At 41.7% G+C, this 21,392-nt stretch overlaps 1 protein-coding gene across 3 annotated transcripts; it reads right to left on the reverse strand.

The window, feature by feature from the left end:
• Positions 1 to 233: 233 nt before the first annotated feature.
• Positions 234 to 21,372, reverse strand: LOC138983818 (programmed cell death protein 10-like). 3 transcript variants are annotated; one of them, XM_070357151.1, is made up of 9 exons: positions 21,293 to 21,372; positions 17,979 to 18,125; positions 13,896 to 13,949; positions 11,498 to 11,624; positions 10,273 to 10,399; positions 7,244 to 7,337; positions 6,387 to 6,472; positions 5,607 to 5,938; positions 234 to 1,591 (listed from the first exon to the last, which is right to left on the reverse strand). In XM_070357151.1, exons 2-8 carry the CDS (start codon positions 18,048 to 18,050, stop codon positions 5,854 to 5,856), a joined length of 645 nt encoding a protein of 214 aa, XP_070213252.1. In that variant the 5' UTR covers positions 18,051 to 18,125; positions 21,293 to 21,372; the 3' UTR covers positions 234 to 1,591; positions 5,607 to 5,853. The 3 variants fall into 3 exon arrangements, with proteins under 3 accessions (XP_070213252.1, XP_070213255.1, XP_070213253.1); XM_070357154.1 differs by having other exon boundaries at positions 21,329 to 21,360; XM_070357152.1 differs by having other exon boundaries at positions 21,271 to 21,338.
• Positions 21,373 to 21,392: the final 20 nt, after the last annotated feature.

A 21,392-nucleotide genomic window follows, 5' to 3' on the forward strand; every position in this document is an offset into this window, starting at 1 on the left:
GCCCCCCCACTCCCCCTTCCTCACGGTAAGGGGGCTGCATGACCGACCCAGCAGTGCTGTTTTAAAGCAAGCCGAGCGGCCAAGGCAGGCGGGGAGCTGGCCCCCTCTCCTAAAGGAGAGAGTGCTCGCGAACAACCCAGTCTACCAGTGGCAGAAAGGACTGAACCGAACTGGCCGTTTGCACCAGGCGACGGTGCGACGCAGGAGCGCCCCCCCTATCCCACCCCATTGGCGGGGGGCTGCGTAACACACTGTGAAGTACCGGCGGTAATCAGAGTGGTTAAACGCAGGCAGGGAGCAGGCCCCCCCTCCGAAAGGAAGGGGTGCTCGAGAACAGCCCAGAGCCACCAGAGGCAAAAAACGGGCTGAACCGAACAGGCCATTTGCACTTGACCACAGTGCGAAGCTGACGAACGGGAGGGCGGGAACCGCCGATCGCGCCTGAAACAGCTGAAAACACAGACCAAAACATCGTTAAGTCCCCCCAAAAGGAGGACATTGACTGATTCCTCTTACTCAGAGAAAGGGGAAAGAATAGCCACACGGCCACCCCCCCCCCCATCAGTCGCACCGACGACGATCCAACAAAAAGTCTATAAGGAGCCTAAAGGCTGATTAACCCCAACAGGGGAAGCGAGCTGTGAAAGAACTGAACCCACCCTCGGAGGGATAGGAACATAAAAAGAAGTGCTGTTTGACGGATCTACGACCCGCATAATAGGCAAATCAAAGTTCTTAGGCTACTCTTAGGTATAGTTTTCTAAACCAGGCTAAGAGCCTTGTCACCTTCCAGTCTCGCGCCAAGTTTAGCTTTGTTGTCGGCCATTTTAAGACCGGCGAAAAACAGTCACCCAGAACAAAAAACTTCTGCGTGCGTGTTCAACACAAAGCTATCAACATTTATACCAAACATACACAGGAAAGATCTCACCAAAAGGTAGACGGACAGGTAGACCCCCAAGAACCGGCTAGTCTCAAGGACGAGCAGGCATGTGAAGGCCAAAAGTGAGAGCGAAATTCGGACACGTCCACCGTGTGTTGTCGAAAGTCGAGAATGATTATTACGGATGCTGGCGCTCACGTGGTGCGCAGGGTGTTATGGGTAACCGAGCAAGGTCAGGCCATAGCAACGGCTATGGCGTCGCTTTTAGCTTGGTTACCACCCTACTAAGGGCAGGTAATTTGAGAGGTTTTTCGACATCTAGCATGTGGGACTAAAGTCAATGCATTCATAAGAATTGGAGTAAGAATATGTGATTAAATAAAGATTATGTGTGTGCGCATGTGTGTGCATAGGCAGCAGGGTAACCAGGGATGCGCTGATTTCAAGACCTTAGCTTTGTAACAATTGAAAGAGAATTAAAAAAATCTTGCCTTACCGCCTTTCGTTCCAAAATAAATCAAAACCAGGGATGGGAGATGGAAAATAAAACAGAGAAGCTTGACTTACTGGGAAGAGGAGAGGGAGGGGGGACACACTTATAGATGAAAAGAGAGAGAGAGAGAGAGAGAGAGAGAGAGAGAGAGAGAGAGAGAGAGAGAGAGAGAGAGAGAGAGAGAGAGAGGGGAGGAAAGAAAAGATTCATCGCAACTGGCTCAAGGCAGGTTTCACAATCTTCAATCACAGACTTCCTTTTTTTTCAACAAAATCAATCTTGACAGAGATCTTTGAAATAGTGTTTTTATTAAAGCCTTACATCCTCCTGGATGGAATCAAGACAAAAACTTGTATGGAGACGCATTCTTGTCGACATAATGTGATAGCTTGTTACAGTACTCTATCAAACAAAGGGATAGACGTAAACAGAATTGGGTAACGATTTATTCAAAGAATATTGTCCAGAGGCTTTAATAAATTAAGCAATAACAATGCAAGCAAAATATCATTTCCGAGCTCAGTGAAAAAAGCAGTAAATAAGGACTAATTATGGGAATTCCGTTCTTCTGAACTGCTATTTCGCTGTGATGCACGTCATGAGCATACCTTCAAAAGTAACAATGTTAATTGCACTCCATTTCTCACTTTAAAAAAAAAGTAGAATCATTGACCAATAAAAAAAAACGAGTTTGGAATTTTTTTTGCATATTCTTGGGGAATAAATACCTGAAAACGTAACCCTACCCTCTAAATGGTGACATCATGACAGCGAAAAAAAATATACAGAACAAGTCATGTGAAGCGATAATAAAACATTAAGTTGGTTTGAAACTAAAAGATCAACATTGGAATCAGGGACGAGTCATTAACAATGCTAGTGAGATTTGGCTAGCCAAAACCAGAAGACCGAGACGGGTTGCCTCCGCGAAGCATATGAACAAAACGGGCGATTTTTCTCATTTGAGCAGATTTTCACACTAAGCATGACATATCTGTTTATACATTGGGATCCAGGAAATCCAAAGGATACAATGCAATAACTTTTGAATCTGTAATCAAAAGTGTTATTGTTATTTGCAATTTTTAGAATGTTATGTACCAAATTTTATAATACATTTCATAACTTGACGAAATGTAAAACAAGTCGCGTAAAGCGATATAAAAACATGTAGTCAATCTATAGGCATCAAATTGAAGGATAAACTAAAAAAAAAAAACCAGTCCGATCGGAGAGACTAAATTCAGATAGTCTCGGCTAACCATACCCGAAAACCGTCACGGATCACACTCATCTCCGCGAAGCATACTCAACCTGTTTTCTTTAATTCTGAACGCGTTTTTAAAGTAAACATAAGATATGTATATATATATTTTAAATCAGGAGAAGATAAGAAGTACAATGCAGTAGTGTTTGAATCTGTAATGAAATATTCGTTTTTGATGACAATTTTAATGAGCGAACTAATTCACTTATTTTCAAGCTACCTGGCTCAAATGCAATATCAAAGTCCCGACTTAATCAAAGATTACTTAACAGGTCCGCCTCAACTATCACAAAAACGGAAATGACGTCATCAAAGACTGTGGCAGAGTACCTTAACGCAGTCCTAGTATATCCACTACTGACTGAACTGTGGCATAGTACCTGGACGCAGTCCCAGTATATCCACTACAGACTGAACTGTGGCATAGTACCTGGACGCAGTCCCAGTATATCCACTACAGACTGAACTGTGGCATAGTACATGGACGCTGTCCCAGTATATCCACTACAGACTGAACCTTAATGTCTTGCATTTTCTACAACTACTCTGCACACATAAAAAAACAACCCCTCTCGCACGCACACATGCAAGTACGCACGCATCAACACTCACGCATCAACACTCACACACACACACACACACACACACACACACACACACACACACACACACACACACACATAAGCTAACACAAACGAACACGTGCGCACAACGCTCGCGCGCACGCTTACACACACTCACACACACACACACACACACACACACACACACACGCACGCACGCACCCACGCACGCACGCACGCACACACACACACACACACACAAACGAACACGTGCGCGCAACGCTCAGCCGCACGCACGCACACACACACAGCTAGATAATACATCATCTGATATGTTTCCTTGTTCATATGCTTTTTTCAAGTCATAAACGTAAACAATGAATGGTTTTACTGGGATTTTGTGCAGCGTTTTGTATTATCTGCGTTGTTGTCGGATTTAAATACTCTCTCAAAAACTGGGTATCTAATCACGACCGATAAGATTTTCCCCTTTTCGATTAAAAAGTACAATGAAATTTAGTCAGAACCATAACATTATTCTTCCAAAAACACTTATTAACATCCATGTAAAAGAAACACAACTCTGTTCATCAAATTATCTCACCCTTTGCAAGAAACGTATGGCGAAGGCACATTTCGCGCCGCGGTGCAGATGACGCAATTAACTCTCGTGACGAAACGATTGGTTCGTGACGTCGCGTCATCAACCGTTCATGAATGGCCCTTGTATGAATGGCATTCTTTCTGTTGGGATGACGTGTGAACCTCATCATTAGTGACTTGGAAAATCGGTCGGATTTAGGTATCCCCGAAGTCGGTCGGAATTGGATACACTTACCCTACACTCTTCCACACTGACAGGCGCGCGCGCACGTACGCACGCACATATGCAACAATAACAATGACAAAAATCAAACTTTTAAAAGCACTTGAAAGTTAATAAACAAAGCAACTATTGATTCCCTACGATTATATGATCGTGACTGGCTCTCTTTCCAAGTTGGAACGTTTTCAATCTGCTGTCTGACGTCATCAAAGTGTTGAAAAACGTACGGCGATGTCTATAAAACTCTCACTTGACCACAACATTCACAATGCAGTGCATTCAAGGATTGAAAAAAACCCACTGGCGTTGATCAGACACAGTCACTGAATGTTGTTATTTTACAAATGAATCTGCTTAACATTTGGTAAGAAATGACCGTCAATAGTGCCGGGCGGTCGTGAGAATTCAAGGTTTTCAGAGACAGACAGTAAATAACGTGCTCTGAAATAAACACATGCCGAAAAATTCTTTAGTCAGCCAGTTGATCATCTGCCTGACAACGGATAGGAAGTATAAAATTGGTCGCATCATGGCAATTTGCTGTGTATGGCGGTCATGGCAGACGATTTGTCTTCAGGACGGTCGTGAGAAAAAATGAGACAGACACCTTGCCCGAGTGACTAGACAGTAAATAACGTGCTCTGAAATAAACACATGCCGAAAAATTCTTTAGTCAGCCAGTTGATCATCTGCCTGACAACGGATAGGAAGTGTAAAATTGGTTGCATCATGACAATTTGCTGTGTATGGCGGTTATAGCAGACGATTTGTCTGCAGGGCGGTCGTGAGAAAAAATGAGACAGACACCTTGCCCGAGTTACTAGACAGTAAATAACGTGCTCTGAAATAAACACATGCCGAAAAATTCTTTAGTCAGCCAGTTGATTATCTGCCTGACAACGGATAGGAAGTGTAAAATTGGTTGCATCATGACAATTTGCTGTGTATGGCGGTTATAGCAGACGATTTGTCTGCAGGGCGGTCGTGAGAAAAAATGAGACAGACACCTTGCCCGAGTGACAAAATGACCAAGCGCAAGTAGAATAAGCCGTAGTTAGCCTTTCAAAACCCTTTCATGTCGTGATTTGATGGAAATTGCTACTTATTAAAAGCATGTTACGTCCAAACCTTTTAACAGCCATTCCAACTGAACAGATTTGTAATTAACGTTTTTGAGACAGACACATTTAGAAAAAAGACCGTTTACTTCACATGCGATTGTATCGACTAAACATATTCATTGTTTTTTTTAACTAAGTGTGTTCATCTATCTCTGTTCTTTGGTTTCTAATGTACTTTTCACTGGATTTCTTTGTGGGTTTTTGTACTGGTGCCTTTGTCTATTGCAATGTGGCTAAAAAGGGAAATCGTGTCTGTCTCATTTCTCACGACCGACCTACCTTTTTCGCTGGTGGGGAATACAAACTTGACTTAAATTCGATCAAAGTATATTTTTCATATGTAAATTCCGAAGACATTCGACACAGACCAGTGAAATTTCACGACAAAACAAAACGAAACATTTTATTTAATATCAAAGTCAGGGACATACCCGACTCTGAAGACTGTGAAACCTGTCTCAAGGGCTTCTAAATCAGGATTAAGGATGGGGAGTGAAAAGAAAGAAAGGTGCACAGGCAAAAAAACAAAACAAAAGCAGAGACAATGGAGTTAAAAAAAAAAATGTGGCATTTACACACAACAGAAAATGAATCCTCAGAATATAAGCGTCTTGACACTTGTGTGTGAAAATGGCATCCATTGCTGGTTGATGAAACGAAAGCGACGCAGGACTGTCCACGTGAACTGTTGAGTCTACTCTCAGCACACATCCTGCCGGACTGTCTTCAGAATCAAGTTGGTTTGATGCACCAGGTGATTGGCGCTTAGGAACACGCTCTGGCTTCTGTCAAAATTAAAAGACAGAAAATACCATTGGTCAAGGTGTAAAAAAAGCGTCTCCAAACCCTCCTCTCTCAAGCAAACTTGAGAAATTCACTGTAAAAGTCATCAAGCTTTAACTGTACAATGAGCGCTTCTGGGGTGATAACGCGAGACAACTCCTGTGATCTTGCCGCGAGGTTCCGCCTCTTACCATTGTCTTTTTACCGTATAAAATGCACGACTTACACACAAACTGTTACCAAAGCCAGGCGTGGGAATTGTCCGCCGAAAGGCAAATTTCCGCCATTTTTGTTTTCCCCCGCCGAAAAAGCAAAAGTGTCCGCTGAAAAAATAAATGGGGGAGGTAAAGAATTGTTCTAAAAACTGAATACTGAAATCGCCAATACTGCTCAACAACAAACGAACACACACGCATCATGAGTAAGACTAAGAGGCTGGCGAGTACTCACAAAGTGTTGTCTCTGAAGTACTCCTTCAGAGTGTTGCTGAACTTTTTGGAGTAGCGCACAAACTCTTTTTTTCTGTCCTCCAGTACCTGCAAGCAAAACCACACTCTCATTTTTTCTGTTCATAACCACTGGAAATGTACATCCGTTTTACGACTCATTTCTTTTTAAGACACGATTTTCTCAGATGTTTGATGTCCACGGTATTAATCTAATATTATAAAGCTCTTTTCTGTGTGATTGTGCGTGTGTGTTAGTGTGCGGGTATGATGATGAAAGGCTTCAAAACGGCTGCACCGATTTTGACGGGAATTGCGGAGTAGGTTTGTAGCCACTCATGTCATGTCATAGGTACTTTTCAAAAACAAAACCTGAAAAGAATTGTTAAAGACAGGGGGAAACAGTAGATACCCCGTGAGCTATCAAAGACCTTGCCCATCTAGGCTGGCCAATAGTTTCAGCAATGGAAAATGACTTGCAAGGCTATGTGTGTGTCGATATCTCTACAATGAAGTACATGTACAAACGGAAGCTTACCGGCACGGTTGGCCTAGTGGTAAGGCGTCCGCCCCGTGATCGGGAGGTCGTGGGTTCGAACCCCGGCCGGGTCATACCTAAGACTTTAAAATTGGCAATCTAGTGGCTGCTCCGCCTGGCGTTTGGCATTATGGGGTTAGAGCTAGGACTGGTTGGTCCGGTGTCAGAATAATGTGACTGGGTGAGACACGAAGCCTGTGCTGCGACTTCTGTCTTGTGTGTGGCGCATGTTATATGTCAAAGCAGCACCGCCCTGATATGGCCCTTCGTGGTCGGCTGGGCGTTAAGCAAACAAACAAACAAACAAACAAGCTTTGCCATACCTGTCTGGTACCATTCTCAGTCATGTGTGGAGGCATTTCCCCTATCACTTTGTTCACTGCGTCTAGAAGCGTCTTGATTGAGCTGGCTATCTCCCTGTGTGTTGGAGAAAGAAAAACAATAAGCACCACATTTAAAGTCTGCAAAAGATCAATGCAAAGAATGAACACCAGCTGCTGTCATGACCCTGCTACCCCCATTCCCACAGCCTTCTTAAAGGGAAGGTTAAGTCAACTAATACGGGGCCCGGGTAGCTCAGGTGGTAGCTTAAGGGGCCCGGGTAGCTCAGGTGGTAGCTTAGGCGGCCCGGGTAGCTCAGGTGGTGGCTTAGGGGGCCCGGGTGCGAATTTTTTTTTCACACGTCAGTTGCGGGCTTTCAATCCCAAAGGCTGGTTCCGAGTAACTACGAACGTAATCGGAAGTTCCGATGTTTACCAAGTCCAAGAGCCGAGTCGAACACTATCCTTGCGTCATCCAGAGATACTGTACAGATCTCTGCGTCATCTTTGCAAGCAGCTTCGGAGATTTCAAAATGTTTGCTGTGTGCAACACATGTTCAACGACAACATCTAATACGGATATTTTGGATGTTTTGAAGGAAAGAACTTCTTTTTCTTGTCGTAATACTAAAATACACCCTCTAATTAAAAAGCATGCACGCGTATGGGAGCCACAAACCGCATGCATACTGGCACACGCTGATGCTGGTGATTCTGACTGTACACTGTTACAACTTAGATCTAACTGAACTTGATCACGTTACTCGTTAGATCATCAGTGCTATTACTTTGTAGAAACTAAAAAGGCACTCGGAGTCCAGTAACAACATATTGAAGTATCTGTGAATGTGTTTCTGGTAATTAAATGGGAACTCTGGTGTACAAGAGGTCTTCTGCTGCAGTGCATGGTGTCTAGATCTGGGTTTTGAAGGCTTCCACCGAGGCTGATGATACTGCCTGTGGTGGGAGGGCGTTCCATTCGCCAATGGTGCGAGGAAAGAAAGACTGCTGTCTGTATGATGTTCTGCAGGCTGGGAGTTTATGAGCCTCAGCATGGATTGAGCGAGTGCTGAGTGCAATTCTTTTCGCTCTATCCTACTAATTCACACATTGACCCTGCAGCAGTGACGATCATTTCTAGATTGCAATCGGCAAAGTTCGTAGCTCGGATTGCACTCATTCCAGCGCTACCGTGTACTGGGTCAGCGAAACACGAACGACAACTCAAATCGATAAGCATCCGAACACATCGGAACTTCCGTTTACGTTCGTAGCTACTCGGAAATAGCCTTCGGGATTGAAAGCCCGTAACTGACGTGTGAAATTTTTTTTCGCGGCCCGGGTAGCTCAGGTGGTAGAGCACTGGACTTGTGATCGAGAGGTCGCTGGTTCGAATCCGGGCCGGGACGGACACGGGTCAACTTTATGTGCAGACCCAGAGACGGTATCCATCTCCCACCCCCGTGTCACCACAATGGCACGTTAAAGATCTTGGTCATTCTACCATAAGTGCAGATGGCTGATACCACCTAAACACGCATACATCAAAAAGCCGTGAGGGCGTAAAACTCGAATCGTATAAACCAATTCATGTCCAATATAGGCAATTAATAAGCCCTTTAAAATGTACTAACTAATACGTACGAAAGTCACAGTTGTCAATTGCTTCGTGCGTCTTTGTTTCTTGACCAATTCTCTTGATTTTGTGTTGTGTTCGTAAGACTCGTAACACTCCTTTGATATAAGGCTCACTGTGTATAACTGGATCAAACACGGTAGTCGCTAATAAATGAAGTAATTAGGTTTTTTCCGATTAAGGTACATACACTGACGAATTGGAACCTGGCAGTGAGGATGGTATCACCGCAACAGTTGGTTTACATCCCTATGTACCTGTCTACGTACGTACGGTTTTGATTATCTGCTAGAGGAAGTAGATATCAACAAAATATTTATTATGGCCACCATTTGCATTTAAATTTTTGCAAACTATCTACTTCCTCTTGCAGATAATTAAAACCAAACATACATAGACGGGAACATAAGGACGTAGTCCAACTGTTGTGGTGATATCCTCCACACTGCTAGGTTCCAATTACTTGCTGTATGTACCTTAATCGGAATTTTGTTTTACTTTATTCATTAGCGATTATCACGTATTTGATCCAGTTATACACAGTGAGCCTTAATACAAAGGAAAGTGTAGAGTCTCAGGAACACAACGGTACCAAATTCAAGAGAATTGGTCAAAGAACAAAGACGCACAAAGCAATTGAAAACTGTGACTTTCGTACGTATTAGTTGACTTAACCTCCACCTTAACAGGGCTCACATTAAAGAAAAGCATAAATCTGTAAGTCTGAGAAATTCTTCGGGGGGAGTGGAACACTTTTAAAATTTACTCTGCAATTTGACACATATCTGAGCAAATTTATGGGCTACTTATTTTTACATTTCTTGGAAAAGTGAGAGCCCTGTATGAAGTTTTCCTAGTTCCACTACTTTCTGAGTGTTTGTTCTTTGTGTGTTTATTCCATCTCTACTCTAGTCAAAACAATGCAAAGGCCATGTCTGCATTGTAACAGCAAAGCCTACACTGTACACAATCCAGTTAGCTGTACATACAAAATAATAGCTGAGTAACTAGATCACTTTAACTCTGAATAAAATGTCACTTAAAATGCTGCTAGTGCTAGACCATCAACTTGCATCAAATATTTATTACCGCTTGTTTGCATCAAATACTTTATCACTTTCTTTCTTTATTTGGTGTTCAACGTCGTTTTCAACCGTTCAAGGTTATATCGCGACGGGGAAAGGGGGGGGGGGGGGGGGGGGGGGGGGGGGGGGGGGGATAGAGCCACTTGTTAATTGTTTCTTGTTCACAAAAGCACTAATCAAAAAACTGCTCCAGGGGCTTGCAACGTAGTACAATATATGACCTTACTGGGAACTTTATCACTACAGTGCTTGCAAAACCATAAACAATGCAAGTTTGGATAAAATTTAACTCTACAAATTGGGATACTCACTTAATAGTCTCCAAAAACTGTTTGCGGTCAGAGATTTGATCAGGGATTCGACCCAAAATCCGCTTCAGGTCTACGGCACATGTGTTCAGCTCTTTGAAGGTGGGCTCCGACCGCGGTATTCGGATATCTGGAAAGCAAGAAACAGAAAATAACAGATGTATTCGGATATCTGGAAAGCAAGAAACAAAAAATAACAGATGTATTCGGATATCTGGAAAGCAAGAAACAGAGAATAACAGATATATTCGGATATCTCGAAAGCAAGAAACAAAAAATAACAGATGTATTCGGATATCTGGAAAGCAAGAAACAGAAAATAACAGATGTATCACAACAATGGCAATCTAATTTCAGAGCAAAACACTTTAACAGGCACCTTCCCAACTGCCCCTCATGGCCTGCAATTCCTTTCAAACTCAACAATACTGCTTTAGTTAGAGGTACACCTGTTTGTCTGGAAATCGCTGAGAACATTCTGAAGGTAACAGGCAACCCACGACCTCCCGTTCACGGGGCGGACGCCATACCATTAGGCCAACCGTGCCGGTATTATTCTGAAGTCGCGGTTACTTTAATGTGCTAGGACTGAAATACTTTCTAACTGAAAATGAAATACTTTCTAACTGAAATACTTTCTAAAAAAAAAGTGAAGAACAAAAAGCTGTTAAACAATTAACAGCACTAAGATTGCAAGGTGGAACTTGCCCTGGTGAACAGCTCTTGATAACCACATGCCCATTGTGACCACCGAAAGGAATCCTGGAGATTTTATTTATTATTTTAATTATTTTACTGTATTCATCTTTCCATAGTGACTACTTGTCTATGATTACAACTTCTGGTCGGTCTCTTGGATGGTTGGTATCTAGACAGGTTGGACTGAACCGTTTTGCCTCAATACCACAGTCCCAGGGGGCCGGGTAGCTCAGTTGGTAGAGCACTGGACTTGTGATCCTAAGGTCCCAGGTTCGTATCCCAGCATGGACGGACACGGGTCAACTTTATGTGCAGACTCAGAGACGGTATCCATGTCCCACCCCCATGTCACCACAGTGGCACGTAAAAGACCTCGGTCATTCTGGCGTAAGTGCAGGTGGCTGATTACACCTAAACACGCACACACCTGGGTAGCGCCACTCTTGTTGCTGCTAGCTTTCCACTGGGAGGAAGCGACCCGAATTTCCCAGCTTTGGGTTAATAGAGTGAATGAAATGAAAAAAATCACCTTCAGTTTCTGTCTGTCCCCCCAAGCGTAGCAGTGTCCGACACAGGTCTGTCTTCTCCAACAGCTCTGCTCGCATCAGCAGATGACGGACAAGGTCGTAGGACAACCCTGGCATGCGACGCTCTGCCTGTAAGACAATAACAATTAGTTACTTAGTAGCACTCTTCCAAATGAATTTCTTTTGACAGATCTTTAATAAAGTAGTATTGTGTTGTATTTTTAACATGTTATTGGATTAAGTAAGCAGTGGGATTTTAAAAGTAAAAGCACCGCTTGTTAAAATAATTCCTTTATATATATATATATATATACTGAACGGCAAAAGTTAGGGACCGCCCTTGAAAAAATCAGCTGACTTCATCTGTGCCAAACTCCTTGCTCCTAAGTTTATAAAACCTAATGGCTGTCAGGCCGTACACACCAGTGGGTGAGCAATGCTGTGTTAGCTCGGGATCCACGGAGGCCTGGCTAGGGCACGAGACAGAAACTGCCAAACTGCAAAAAGTGGACCATTTTTACGCTGGCGCGTGGGCAAGCCTGGGCAGGAAAGATGAAAAATTCGTTATGCACGTGCAGGGAGGATGTGTTGAGAGTGAACTGTCGTCACCAGTTAGGCTTTATAGCCCCGCGATTTTTCGCTAGCCACCATCTTCTCACTATGCCTCCCAGACGAAAGGTGACCCCTTTCAACAAAGCCCGGGCCATCGCATGGCTGCAAGACGGCGTAAGCAAGCGAGAAGTGGGCAGACGACTTGGAGTGTCCCATTCTGTTGTGGTCAGGCTGCATCAGAAGTTCCAGGCCACAAACAGCGTTCTGGAGAGGCCCAGGTCAGGACGGCCTAAGAAGACAACACAGCGTGAAGATCGCTTCATCAGAAGACAAGCTCTGCAGCAGCGAGGCACCACTGCAAACATCATCAGGGGCCAGCTGAGGGTGGCAACAAACACCAACGTCAGCACGAAAACCATCCGCAAACGCCTGCACGAAGTTGGCCTGCGATCACGTCGTCCAGCTGTACGGCCACGACTGACAGCAGCTCATCGCCAGGCTCGTTTGGCGTTCTGTCACAACTATGCCAGGTGGACACGCCAGCAATGGGCCGATGTGCTGTTCAGCGATGAGTCCTGCTTTAATCTGCACCATCATGACGGTTGGGCTCGTGTGTGGAGGCGACAAATTACAATAGTAAAATTTGGAATTATCTCACCCAAATAACAGCCGTAGGTAGAAAGAGTGGTCGGGAACCAAGGTGAACAGTCTCTGCTAAGCAAAACAGGAGACCGTGAGCTAAAAAGCTCGAGCGAATTCAGCACACGTCCACCGCATGTAAACCCTTGGAAAGGAATGATAACATGGCGTCGCTATATGCGCACGCACACGGGGAGTATCCCGGTCACGTGGCCCTACTAAAGGGTCAAGGCCGTTCTTTTTACATTTAGTCAAGTTTTGACTAAATGTTTTAACGTAGAGGGGGGAATCGAGATGAGGGTGTGGTGTATGTGTGTGTGTATGTGTGTGTGTGCGTGCGTGTGTGTAGAGCGATTATCCTCTATTTTATGTGTTATAAGAGTGCAATAGTTACATCATAGATGTAACAAGAGAACAATGGAAATACAAGAAATATACCTAGAGTACATTTACAGGGACAAAGAAGGGAGGTCATGGGATATATCTATCTTCTATCAGTATATATCTATATATCTATATACGGTTTGTGTGTCTTCTTCTTCTTCTTCGTCGTTCGCTCAGACAGCAAGGTTTGTGTGAGTCTGTCTGTCTGTGTGTCTGTCTGTCACTTCGCGATGCACGGCCAAAGGTCTCGATGGATCTGCTTCAAATTTGGTGGGCATATTCAAGTAGACCCCGGACACAATCTGGTCGATGAAAATGTTCAACACGTGCTCTAAACGCGGCGAACCGATTTTGGTTTTTCTGTAGATCCATTTCCAGTAACTCTTCCTTATCTTCTCCAGTGTTTTGCGCGTTTATCTCCCTTTCTTCGTGTGGCGTCAATCACGTCAACACGTGCTCTAAGCCGGCGAACCGCCACGCTGCATACTCTGTCTCGCGATCCACCCGGCAAAGCGGGTAATCATCTAGTATATATATATATATATATATATGCTGCTAGTGTTATTTTTAATGATATATCACCTTAGTTTTACTTTGTATAAATCCTTCCTTGATTGAGCCTGAAGTTGACTCCGCGAAGACTTCACACAGTGTTTTTACCAAATGTTCAATGCAAAAGCTTCGTGCAGTCACCTACGTGGACTAAACTTCGCGTAATATCAGGCTTTAGTGTAAAAAAACCAAAAAAAACCACTAGAATAACAATAACAGCAATACGTGATGTGACTATCAAAAATAACACTGAAAACAAATAACTAAACTCACTTTGCTTATTGCTGACCGCAATGTCTGAGCAGCAGAAATGTCTTTTTTCTCCAACTGAAAAAGAAAAAAGGCATAATACACATGTTGACGGATACATCTTCATACAATCAGTCCCAACACCATCTTAACTGTGAGCGTAATATTATAATTTATAAATCAAAGAAGAATTTTTTTATTTTGACATACATACATGTTCATTTTAAATTCAATAATTGTTTGTTATTCTTTTAGATGCCAGGAGATTGGTTCTCACTTTCTTTTGGATGTCCTATGCATTTAGAGCGCTAATGTCCCTTGGTTTCTCAGATTTTAAATAGCGCTCTGCTTCCATTGATTAAGAAAAACAGTACATCTCAATATTAGCAAAAGAATTCAAAACTTTCTTGGGAAAAATAAAAAGAGTTCTGTTTTAAAAATGCAAGTTTGTCTGGAGCTTCATTTTAAAGTTAAAGAGTGCACCACAGACATACAGACTTTAGGTTTTCAAACCAGACGGTATGATCAATAAAGCTTATACAGACTGATTGCTCCCTGGTATTATTTTTATCGCACTGGCTATTATACGCACTCCAAGTGTATACACGATTCTGCCCCCTGTATACACACCGATGTTAACTTCCAGTCGCAAAGCGAATTTGCCATTCAAAACCACTTTGCGATAGGACGCAGAGCAATTGATTATTATTATTAAAGTACAAAAGCCAGAAACAACCTGATGCTGCACGGCCTGTACTATAATGTTGATTACGTTTTTGAAGTGTACATAAAAGACCAGACAACCACATCAACACTCCGAGTCTCATTCGACGCCATTTTGCGAAGGGACGCAATGATTTTTTGATTCATAGAATCAAACTCAAAGTGCGCTTGGGACAAACACACACAAAAACAAACACAAAACTTATGCTGCACAGCAGTTTATTGTCGGAATATGGAACACACTTGGAGTGTGTGGCAGTGGTTGTATACTATGCCAGCCCTGTATACACTCCAAAAAAGAGATGGCGGAAGTCAATACATATGTCGGATTGATTTTCATTGCCTACTTCGTAAGGACTTATAAGGGGGAATTTCATAGGCTTACGATTTGTAAAAGAGCTTTTGATTGTCAGAGTGCATACAGACCTATCACTCCTGTATACACTCGGAGTGTATATATATATATATATATATATGTTTTATAAATATATATGGCCTTGGCTCAGAAATGGCGTCGAACTCCACTTTCCCCCCACTCGGGTTATTCATGGCCTAATTTCTGTGAACAGAGGTACAGAAGGACAACGGAAAGAGATTTCTTGGATCTAAGACATGTTTACCTTTCCGTTTTCACTTCAAGTCGATAGCCGATGTTGTTCTTTTGGTCGCTGTGACGCAATTTGTGCTAACTATCGGCCGAGTTTTCTCGATTTGTTTGTGACATTTTACAGTGGGTCTAATTGGATTAATTTATTGCGATAGTGTTCGAGGACATAACATAGAAAATGAAGTTTTCCTGTTCTGCAAAGGCTGATGAAATCATAGAGTATCTTTCGGGCAGAAACGGTCAATGCATCGCCGAGTATTTTCCGGAAACAAACGAAGTGATGTTCATCACGTATTGTCGTAAGGAAACACGCGGATGAATCGTTCACTACAATGAGTTATCAAAAAATACAATCGCCGTTGTTCACTCAAATATTTGATGAGACTAGACCCGAGTATTATTTGCTGGATCAAAATTCATGGTTTGCGTTGTAGTTTGTACAGAAAATGGCTTCATAGGTGAAATGTGTCAATTTGCTGTAAGATGCATCGTGATGAACTACATTTTTGATCGGACTAATATTTTATCGGAAAGGTGTGAGCGGTCACATTCCATTGTTTTAGGCGCGAAATCAATAAAGGGTGAAGCGTCATTGTGAATGAAGTCGTCATGGACGAAGGAAATAGAGAACGTAAAGGTAAATGTTTTGCTGTAATGTTGTTATCTAGCGTGATGAACTGCGTGGCTATGAATAAATGTTTGTAGTTTGTTAATTTGTCACAATGCAACGATGTTTGTTTTTCTGTATTGTTTAGCAAGTACTTGTGCGTAGTTTCCGATCTTGAGACAATTTTCAATTCGATTCCTACATGTGAAAAAAAACAAAAACGTGTATCGATCTTTTGTAAAGTGATGAACTTACATTTTATAGAAACAATTTAATGAAAGACTGGAGAAATAATCATAACTGGCATGATTTCACCAATAATTTGAAAAAAATAAAACCGTCAGCATGTTGTTATTTTGATAGACAAATGCAATGCCTAATGTCGACGTAGTTCATCACTTTTCAACAAATAAATTACACTGATCTAAAAGTTAGCGATTTTTGTTGTTATTTTAGAAATCAGTCATGAAAAAAATGCCTTAATCTAATTGTTTACCACGGATCTTCATATAGTTTTGATAAAATCAAAACTTATCTCCTAGAATTACTTAATTGGCGTAGTTCATAACCTTAAAGCAAGCATCTATTGCCAAATGTGTGTAAAGTGATGAACAAAGGTAACTTTTTTTTCCTTTGTCATTGATAGGAATTTTTTAAACAGTTACCTTTTATTTGTGTCAAGTTCAAAATCTGGGATGTTCAACTAATTACAAAATGTCTTCAAGTCACATGAGCATGCACAGTTCATCATCTTACATCAGATCTCTGCAATCTGATTTGTGTAAAGTTATGAACAAACACCAAAGTTTTCTCTATCTCACATTATTTTTTTGAACACATCATATTTGGAGTATTTTTAATCTTAAGTCATATATATTCTTCCATTTTCACTTATTTTGCTTATGTTCTGTCACCAAAGTGGTTTTCGGGTCTCATTATGTGTTCATCTTGTGATGTAAGGTGATGAACATTTTTCTTATTGGCGTCACTAAATCTTACTATGCTCGGTTTTTTCCTCCAATGTTCAATATTTTATGTCTGCCACCTAATGTAACTTGTTTAATGACATGTTAAATGAATTATGCAGACAGGACAGTCATTTATGTTCAATTTTTTTACAAGTTTGCTGTAATGTGATGAACATCTCCAGTTTTCATGTGATAACTTTTGAGTGCTTCAAGTTACAAGGTTTTTTTTGCCATTGATGTTACCCTCTTTTGATGTGTGTGTTCTGGATATGTGTATTGTGTTCTAGCTCTGTTCCGTTTGGATACTAATATGTGAAATGTGACTTTGTCACGCTGTAAAGTGATGAACAGAAAAGATGGATGAGTAATTTATGTAATTGTTTCTTGTTCACGAACTTGAATTTTGTCTCGTTGATGATAACATGATAATTTATGTCACTTGACATGATGTTTCAGATGACTTTCTAGATAATGTGCGACCTAAGTTTGATTTTCTAGTTTTTGTACTGAATAGAAACTTGCTGTTCATACAATTCAACATTTCATTGCTTTAAAAGTAAATATTTGCTTGCATTATCACTCTGAAATCTGCTACAGATGCTAATTGGTACATGAATGTGATTCCATGTATATTAACTGATAATTCTGTAAGTTTTTGCTATTTTTAACTGAGGCCCTCACATTGTTGTAAGGTGATGAACTGTCCTGCTGTTTATTTTTGTCGGGAACGTAATTCCAATTACTTTATTTTGAATTTTGTACATATTTATCCTTTTGGCTTCCTTTGTCAATTTACAACTGAAATTTGTAAGCTGTTTATTCAGGTTTCCTTTTAATTGGCATGTTTATCTTGTGACATGATGTAAGTGTGATGAACAGCATGTACGCACATTTTTGTCCACTGTTAACACAATAAATGTCCGATTTCTTCCAGACTTGTTGGGTTGTCTTTGTCATCTTTTTCTCTTTGTAGACTTTGAGGTGCAGTTTATAAAAACAACATTTTCTGAAAAACACTTTTTGTCACAGTTTCTAGACACCAATTCTGAGCCAAGGCCATATATATATATATGTAGCTTTTGCCTATTTTTTTTATTCACAAATACAATACACTTGATTTAGATATCTCACTGTTTCAGTGTTTTGCATATTAAAAATATGTTCAACACTATCAATACAATAAGAATATACTATAGACATACCTTCTCCAACACTGGTCCAATGACAACATCCACAATCAACTTTCCATAGAGGTTTTTGTCTCCCATTGTCATAATTGTGTTTGTGTGTGGTACTCTCAAACTTCAGGACACCTGTTATATCATGCAATGTGCATATGGCGAGGATACCTGTCACAGACAAAAAAAAACATGTTGTTATTGTTAAATAATAACTTTGGTAGATGATTTTTCCTTACAAAAAGGGCAAGCGATTCACAGAGCGCGGCGCGCTGTGCAGCACGGCGATTCACAGAGCGCGGCGTGTTGTGCAGCGCAGCGATTCCCAGAGCGCGGCTATTGCTCTCACCAGCGCAGATTGTTGACGCGCTTTATTTTTGTACATGTATGATTATCAGCAACATTTTTAACAACAATTGATTGCACCTACCTCTATTAATATTATATTATCACAAGTGAATCTATACACCAGTTAACAGTTCCAGCGCTTACATGGAACGAAGAAGGAACCCGAAAGAGGAGAAAAAACAAACACTCGAAAAAAACGATCTGCGCATGCGTTCAAATCAACCAGAAAAACAAGAAAAATCGCGTATTTGTGTGCCCGATGTAATCCTTAGAACCTTTACACTCTTTCTTTGGACACTCAAAAGCAACTTCAGGGCTGCAAGACTACAAAATAAGTTGCACTTTCTGCAGACTGAATATACGCGTTCTAATCAACCGGGGGAAAAAAACACGAAAAAAACGATCTGCGCATGCGCGAATTCCAAAATGGCTGCTGAAGTGTTAACTGGTGTTACACCGATTAACAGCGGTTCTGCGGCACTGTACTCGGATACTTGTTTAAAAACGTCATCCCAGTTTAAAAACTCAGCTGCTTTCCATATATAGTAGAAGCCATTGCAATGACATGCAGTGATATGACTGCCAAGTATTCAAGGCCGGAACTTAGGCACGTTTTATATCGGCGCAGCGATATATGGTGAACTCAGTTGAAAAAGTGAGACTCGGAGAGAGAATGGAGCTCTGTTTTTCGTTTTATTGAGTTTAATTTCTCAAATAGATCAGATATATATGTAGCTGTTGTAAACTTTGCGATTGTGAAGAAAATGTAACAGCAGAATACATCGCGCGTCGTGAATCGCAGCGCTCCTCGTAGCGCTGCGCGTTGTAAATCGCAACGCTGCACAACGCACCGCGCGCTGTGAATCCACTTCGTACAAAAAGTTACACTGCAACATCTTTTGTTTTGGAATACCCGATGATCATGTCAACAAGCTTACTTTAAAGGCACAGTAAGCCTCCCGTAAACCATCACACAGCTCCCCGAGCGTCTCCAATTCTCAATCGGACCCATCCTGAACTCAGGTCAAAAATGAGTTACTTCCCTTCAACTGGCGATAGCCGTGGAGCGATGATTATCAGAATGATTCGGACCGTGGTGCGTTTTGGCGCTAGACCTAACTTTTAAAATCTAAATAATAAATTCTCAGCTTGTTACACAAACATTCTTAAATCATAAAAGAATTCTTTTTTCATCAAGACAAGATCAGTACAATTCGAAGTTTTGAAAGTTTGAAAAGCCCGAAAGCATGGTCACGCAAGGTCGTGATTTTCGTAGCAGACGACGGTTTATAGGCAGTCAAAAGCCATCGCTAGAGTTCTTATGAATCACATTCGTTTTTTTCCTGAAAAGTCAGAGGTACATAACGTGCTATTGCAGATAAGCTCACAGCAAGCCCCATTCAAATTACAAACTGGCGACTGCATTGTGAAAAAGGGAAACTGGATCACACGGGTTCACGATGGCTCAGGGGTAAGATAAACCACGCAATAATAAATTCTTTGAAAATTGCTCGCTCTTTACGTAGGGCACTTAGGATGTTCCCGTTTGGTGAGCGTTCAAATGGAAGGGTTTACTGTGTGTAAAAGCCTGACAGTATCTGTGATGGTTTACGGGAGGCGTACTGTGCCTTTAACAAAACAAGTTATCTAATTATAACAGTATATATATATGTTATACTAGATGAATACCCGCTTCGCCGGGTACCGGCTTCGCCGGGAAGAAGTAGAGCCGAATACCAGGCTGCGCCTGGGACCCGGCAAAGTGTACGCCGGCTTTGCCGGCGCACCACACGGAGGAAGGGAGACAAACGCGGCTGAAAACACTGGAGAAGATAAGGAAGAGTTACTGGGAATGGATCGAGAGAAAAACCAAAATCGCTTCAGCGCTGCGCGCGAAAAACCAAAATCGGTTCAGCGCTGCGCGCTGAGAGCACGTGGTGAAATATCTCATCGACCAGATTTTGTGCAGGGTGTATCTAAATATGGACACCAAATTTGAAGCAGATCCATCGAGAACTTTGGCCGTGCATGGCGAACAATCACACACACACACACACACACACACACACACAGACACTAGTCGTATATATATATAGAAACTCAGTGGTAATCTTGAACTTTAGCGTGTTAAATTCATAGCTCAGAATTCAGAGGCATTTAAGTCTCCAAATTTGTAGAACCAGCACTTGTAATCATAACAAGTCATTTTAGATCCTTTTGAAGTTACGGAATGAACTCCGATGAACTGTACGAATGCATTTCGTTTACATGGGTCAAAGAAGGAATTATATCTGTGTGAGCGAACAAGGGAGACAACTTTTTTGTGTAAATGATGTCCCATGGTTAACAACGTTCGCCATTTTCGGTGCATTTTCGTCGATTGAACAACCAAATTAATTAATTATGCTTAAGTTTGAAGCTCAATCCGTCAATAGACCTTTTCGGTATCAGAGCAGCTCTCGCGAGACATGCTCTATGTTATGCTTTGAACATCGCGAGAACTTCGAACCTTGGCTTGTGCAGCTCGCACGAGATCGCTGTACCGCATGCTTTGCTATGCTCTGAAGTTTGCGAGAGATTACGAGAGCTTGGAATACCGATAGAGTCTATTAATTTCACGACAAATGTTCTTTGGCTTGCTTACATGGACTTGTATCAAAAATAAGTAAAGAATGTCACTGGTTTCTGAGCTATGAATTTAACACGCTAAAGTTCAAGATTACCAAATCAGTTTAATCACCTGGATAAATAAAAACAGTTGTTATAGTTCTATCATGTAGGCTAAATAAACGCTTTGAAACTGGATTTCATCCCAGGTTGGAACTGGAAGTCGAAAGTGGAGAGGTCTGAAAGACCATCCATTTCAATCGCATTATCACACTTAATAGTCAAAGTTACAACCAAAATGTGAAGGAGCTGGCTAGTAAGTAATGTATAAAACAAAGAAAAGTTTACAATTCCTTCTAACTATTGAAATGATGTGCAAATACCGCTGCTAAGTTGATACGATAGGGAAGTTGTCAAACCTAGGCGTCGACCATTACACAGGTACTTCTTTACCTCCGAAGGTGCGAGAGCTTGTTAGAGGCC

This window comes from Littorina saxatilis, linkage group LG13 (assembly GCF_037325665.1).
Source record: "Littorina saxatilis isolate snail1 linkage group LG13, US_GU_Lsax_2.0, whole genome shotgun sequence".
Classification (NCBI taxonomy): Eukaryota; Metazoa; Mollusca; class Gastropoda; order Littorinimorpha; family Littorinidae; genus Littorina; species Littorina saxatilis.